General features: G+C 35.6%; 1 protein-coding gene across 1 annotated transcript in view; it reads right to left on the reverse strand.

Annotated features, from left to right (window-relative positions):
• The window catches only part of LOC107739227 (ezrin-like), a 22,777-nt gene that overhangs the window by 9,973 nt on the left and 6,175 nt on the right, over window positions 1–6,629 (reverse strand). Inside the window, exons 2-3 of the mRNA XM_016551251.1 lie at window positions 2,418–2,501; window positions 803–898 (exon numbers count right to left, since the gene is read on the reverse strand). Of these exons, the coding sequence (XP_016406737.1) occupies window positions 803–898; window positions 2,418–2,501 (180 nt within the window). The remainder of the gene's footprint in view (window positions 1–802; window positions 899–2,417; window positions 2,502–6,629) is intronic.

Below are 6,629 nucleotides of genomic sequence, written 5' to 3' on the forward strand. Positions count from 1 at the left end.
ACCGACCGTTTTCTAGTCGTTAAACTAGCAAAAGTGGATTCGGACACGCCCTGAGTGCACCTGCGCCGTGCGCTTTAGACCATGCACTTAGATCGTTAAAATAGGGCCCTAGACCAGGTTTTAGTTGGTCATCGGCACGGTCTATTTCAGTTGCCTCAAAATAGCAACGCGCCAACAATGCGCCTGAACACACCTCGTTTTCAGACCAACAGGCCCATGAGCGCAAAAATGGGCGCAAATGCATTTGCTATTTAAACAGCGTGGTGCAGCACGTGAAAATGATAACTGCGTCGGGCTGAAACTAGCAAAAAACACTTGCGTCGCCCCGGATATGATAGAGCCCTATGGGATTCTTTTGTCTATTCTTTAGTCTCAAATGCAAGCGATATCAATTCCCTCCTCATTAAGCTACATAATTTATGGTATCATTCATGTCAAATGGGGCAAGCAAATTATGCACCAAAGTTAAATACTTAGGGTTAAATGGGCGATAATAATAGTGACGCTTGGTCGCCTTAGAAGCGCTACTAATAAAATGCTTGTATGTGTGTCATGTATGCTATTAGAAAATTGTTAGAATAATGAAATTAAGCCTTTAATTGACCACTTTAGAATCGCCTGTGCATATCATTAATGTTAACGCATTATTAACGTGTTATTAACATATTATTAATGTATTATTAACATTAATCCACGCATTGTTAATATTAAGCATTATTTCTTGTCTAACAACATAGTGCAGGAAATTTTCAAATATATATATATGTATATATATATATTTCCTGTACAAAATCAAGAATACCTTTTTGTCCAGTTTCAGCCATGTCAGAATGCCTTTGGTGTCTGTGTATTGCAGTCCAAAATACCAGACCTCACGCAAACCCACCGTCTTCACCACCTGAATGCATCAACACAGAGGATAAAAATCAACCAGTTATATGCATGCTAAATGTATAAGTGTAAACTGTGATATCGACTATGGCGTACATTGAAAACATATACCTAATCACCTCAGCACTTGATTAGCATGACGTTATGTTGTAGCTCAAACAACGGGAGTCTCTAGTCTTAGTAGATTAGAATAGGAACTCTACACTAAAAGTTCATGCAATCAACAGGGAGGGAAAATACCACCCATCCAGACCTCTTATCAGTAAGGTGTGTGCAAATAGGCAGAGACGGTGTCCTCCACCTGGTATGTCCTGTCATACCATGAGCCTCACCAATCACCATATAACAAGGTAGTTTAGCATTACTAATCTCAACAGTATCTGAAAAATGATTTACACCCAGTGACTATGAGCATGGATTCGGGTGTGACTTAGGTAAGAAAAATGCTTTTGCAATTAGTTACAAAGTTTCGTTACAAAAAAGAGTGTTGTTTTTTTCAAAGAGATACAAGTTGCTACAAGTTGGTGAGTCATTGTGATAGAACAAAAGTAGTGCATTTAGATTGCATAGTAGCATAGCATATACATATCAGTTGTCACTTTATATCTCCTAATGTCTTGTCAATAGCACTTTATTTTACAGTCCTTTTCTGTATGTACATTCTATGTACTTATTATAACAATCTCAATAACTGGGTAATAACTAGGTACTAACCCTGAACCTACCATTAACCCATTTTGTTACCTTGCAATATCAAGTACTTTCCAGGGTAAGTACATTTTAAGTACACTGTAAGTATATGTACTGTAAAATAAGAGTAACACTGTTACTTCCAAAAAACATCATAATAATAAATGTTCAAATAATGTTCCACAAAAGCCTGCTTCATCATTTTTGATACTCACATGGTTGTTTTCTAAAAAATAATATGGATAATCAAATATAAAGTTGCTTCAATCCAGTAAGTGTTTATTTTGAAATATTGCTAGAAGTAATTCTAGTTTTTCCTACATTTACTTTATAAAAATTAGTAAAGATTTCAGTCACACTTTATTTTAAGGTTCAATTCTCGCCATTAACAAACCATTAACTACGACCTCAATAAACTCCTAATTTGCTGCTTATTAATAGTTAGTAAAGTAGTTAAGTTAAGTTAAGTTAAGTTAAGTTAAGTTAAATTTAGGTATTGGGCAGGATTATGGATGTAGAATATGGTCATGCAGAATATGTACTTTAGCCAATATGTTAATAATTTACAAGTTAATAAGCAACTAAATAATAGTGAGAATTGGTCCCTATACTACAGTGTTACCAAGATTTCACAACAACAAGACACGTAAACCTTTGAAGTGAATTATTGATCATATTGATAATTTAGAGGCCTAATTTGCATATCAAATATGACACAGTAAGCTGTATAGGGTTAAAAAAAACACATAAGACAGGTGATTCTTCACATGCCAACTCACTGGCTTAGCTTTAATAAACAATCAGTAGGATTTCAGGAGCATATGACCATTGCTCACCTGCTCAAAGAGCTGTTTGCCCGTTGTAACCGACTGGATTGCAAATTCCAGCTCGGCATCCACTGTGGTGACACGGACATTGATCTGCAGAGAACGAACATAAGTGAGTGTTTTTAATGTCATTGAATCAAGTATTGGAGTCAATTACAGCAAAAATGTGTTTGGTATTTGTACAGAAATATAATATATACTGTACCATTACAGCAGAACAAAAGATTTGTTGGCCAAAAATGTTTAAAATGTTTCAATATTTCAAACACTAAACACCTTAATTACATTACACCATTGTCATATCAGATTTTTGGTAACGCTTTATAATAACTTTCATTAATAAATCATTAACATAATACATTAAATAATGCTTTATGGATCATTAGTTAATATATATTCAAAGAGTTAGAAATGTGAGATAATGTGCTTGTTAATGTTTGCTAATAAACTTATTAAACATTAGATAATGTTCAAACAAATCATTATTTCATGTAAGCTGAAATGCTTACAAATGTCATTAAACTTTCAGTTCCATATGATCAAGTACTTATTGAAAATCTACAAATGATTTTAACAGATGTTATAAAATGTTTAAAAGCTTGTGTAATGGACAACACTTTTGCTGCTAATGAGGTGTGATACGGGTAAGGTTAGGGACAGGTTTGGTGGTATGGGTAGGTTTAAGGGTTGGTTAAAGGGATAGTTCACAAAAATGAAAATTAGCCCATGATTTACTCACCCTCAAGGCATCCTAGGTGTATATGACATTCTTTTTTCAGACGAATACAATCGGAGTTATATTAAATAATGTTCAGGCTAATCCATGCTTTATAATGGGAGTGGATGGTAGCCCGAAATTTGAAGTCCAAACAATTTCACCCATCCATTATAAAAGAAGTCCACACGGCTCCGGGGGGTTAATAAAGGCCTTCTGAAGCGAATCAATGCGTTTGTGTAAGAAAAATACTTACATATTTATAACTTTATAAACCTTAATCTCTAGCTTCCGCTAACTGTCGTACACGTGCTCACGAGAGAATGGCGTCCAGCGGATGAAGTAGGACGTAGGCAAACGCGGTGACGAACGTGGAAGTGACAAACATGGAAGCGCAGAGGAGAGAGCGAAACAAAACACTGGTCACGAATTAGTAGTACAAAACGAGGATTTTGAAAGAAAAATGTCGGATTTCGATACAAGCCAAGAGGACACTGGTTTTCCAGTTTTGCTGTAAACAAAACTGGTTTCTCGCGAGACTAGTATATTCTCACCGGAGCTTATGCTACGCCTACGTCTTACGTCATCCGCTGGACGACACTCTCTCGTGAGCACGCGTACCACAGTTAGCGGAAGCTAGAGATTAAGGTTTATAAAGTTGTAAATATGGATATTTTTCTTACACAAATGCATTGATTCACTTCAGAAGGCCTTTATTAACCCCCCGGAGCCGTGTGGACTTCTTTTATAATGGATGGGTGCAATTTTTTGGACTTCAAATTTTGGGCTACCATCCACTCCCATTATAAAGCATGGATTAGCCTGAACATTATTTAATATAACTCCGATTGTATTTGTCTGAAAGAAGAATGTCATATACACCTAGGATGCCTTGATGGTGAGTAAATCATGGGCTAATTTTCATTTTTGGGTGTGTGCACAGGGGTCAATTTGATTATTATAAGGGAACACGGTTCAATCTGTTTATATTATACTGTTTTGATAAATGAACAAGTATTTTCGGTTACACTTTACTTGAAGGGGTGTGCATAAGACTGACATGACACCTTCATAATCATGACATGACACCTACATAATCATGACATGACATGTCATGAATATGAAGGTTTTTTATGCATGTTTATGACAACTGTCATTAAGTGTCATTCGCTCAGTTATGTAATTTTTAATGCAAAGATGACATTGTTTGAGATGTCTTTGTTATGGGCTATGGTTAGGGGTAAGGGTAGGGGTAGGGTTAGGTTAGGGTTAGGTCAAATAATGTCATATTTGCATTAAAAATGACATAACTGAGCGAATGACACTTAATGACAGTTGTCATAAACATGCATAAAACCTCCTTCATATTCATGACATGTGTCATGTCATGATTATGAAGGTGTCATGTCAGTCTTATGCACATCCCTTCAAGTAAAGTGTTACCGTATTTTCTTTTTTTTTAATTATTTGTTTTCCCGTTTATTTATGACTCAAGGAATATCCTGTTTAATGATATACTGAACAGTAGTATACTAATGTGAGTGTTGAGGTAATAAAAACATTACCAAAATTACAATCTGTTATGTCTTTAGCAAGCATTTAGCTAAACACAACCAGTCACCCTTTACACAAACCTTGTTACATTAGCTAAAAATCCAATGCCCATAAAGATACTAAATGTTTAGTAATCGTTTATAAACATTTACAAATGATGAATAGTTTCAATTTTAGATTGGGTACTGCAAAAACATGAACAAATTATTAATAAATGATTAGTAAAGATGTGTGAATAGGGTAAATTCAGGTCTTTCGGGACACTTTTTGCCATTGAGATGACTGCTCACCAACAAATGAAGATCATATGATCTGAAAGTTTACTGACATTTGTAAGCATTTCAATTTACATTAAATAATCATATGTTAATCATTAGGTGTTTAATGTTTAGTAAGTTCATTAGTAAACATTAACAAGAACATTATCTCATATTTCTAGCTACGTGAATATATATATATTAACTAATGATCTGTTAAGCATTGTATAATGTTTGTTAAAGATTTATAAATGAAAGTTATTATAAAGTGTTACCAGATTTTTAATATCACATCAGTTGGAACATCAGCTATCAGAGGCATGTTAACTATAATCATGGAATGTTAGGTTACCTAAATGTCATGCCATTTCTACAAAGCCACTAGCAATAAAGTCTTATAACAGATCTGCATTATGTAACATCCTCCACATGACTGACAACAACGAAGATGATTTCAACAGATTCAACAGGCATTCATGGGTGTGACATTATTAATCGATGTTAACATAACGTTTTTGATAATCTATGAGGTTTAGTTAAATTTTGTACAAAGAAACAAACAAAACTTACTTTTGCAAACATACTTGTACTTGAAGGAATAACATGCAAACAGTGATAAAACACAAAAAATCTGTGTCTAGAGGAGATTCCATGAATTCTATGGTAGAAATCTCGTTCAAGTTCACGCTTCAGTCCAGCACACTTTATACAAGCTTTCATAACAACCCAGTGAACCTTGACAGCCTTACAAGCATTGTCAAAGTTGCACAACCTTCATGTGAACTAACTCTAGAGCTGTAAAGATAAACCCTTCAAACTTGTGCAACAAACGTTAGCAAAGTTATTTTCAGTAAGCAAGACCCATCAACATTTCAGTTCAACACTTTCTTCCTGTTATTCGCAAATCTTAAATAAATGACCTTCATATATCCAGGATTAGCACATTTAGTGGCTCTAATCATGAGAAAATTGACAACTGCTATAATACTCACACTGCAATAACTGTTACACCCTGGTGTTAGTATTTCGCTACATCAGCAAGTAAATTATCTGCATGTTTAGAACAGTATTGGTCACCTACTGTAGAACTTTTGGCACCTGCTGCTGACAATACAAAGTTGAAACAATTTTCACTACTTAAAGGGGTCATATGATGCGATTTCAAGTTTTCCTTTCTCTTTGGAGTGTTACAAGCTGTTCGTGCATAGATAAGATCCCTAAAGACTAAAGTCTCAAACTCAAAGAGATATTCTATTTCAAAGTTAAGACTCGTCCACACCCTCCTAAAACGTCTCGTTCTAACACGCCCCCACATGTCTACGTCACTGTGTGGGAAGATTTGCATAACACCGCACAAATGTTTACACAAAGAAAGAAGGCGTAACTTTGATTCTCGCTGTAGTATTGTTGCCGGCCGCCGCCGCCATGTCGTGGAGATGATGTGTGTTTCGTTGCGAAAGCGAAAATACTTTGTTTGGCCTTCCAAAAGAGGACACAACTAGAAATCAGTGGTTAAGTTGTATTTACAACACTGTTCCAGAACAGTTCAAACCAAATATTCGTGTGTGTGTGCAATGCATTTTACGGAAGACTGTTTCCTGAACCTGGGAGAGTAGCCTACAATGCCGGCTGTTCTGACTCACAGTCTCTATAAAGTGGGGCAGTTCCAACTTTGCAAGGACAGTCTGGCACGTC

Source organism: Sinocyclocheilus rhinocerous, unplaced genomic scaffold, assembly GCF_001515625.1.
Source record: "Sinocyclocheilus rhinocerous isolate Xijiao unplaced genomic scaffold, SAMN03320098_v1.1 scaffold495, whole genome shotgun sequence".
NCBI lineage: Eukaryota > Metazoa > Chordata > Actinopteri > Cypriniformes > Cyprinidae > Sinocyclocheilus > Sinocyclocheilus rhinocerous.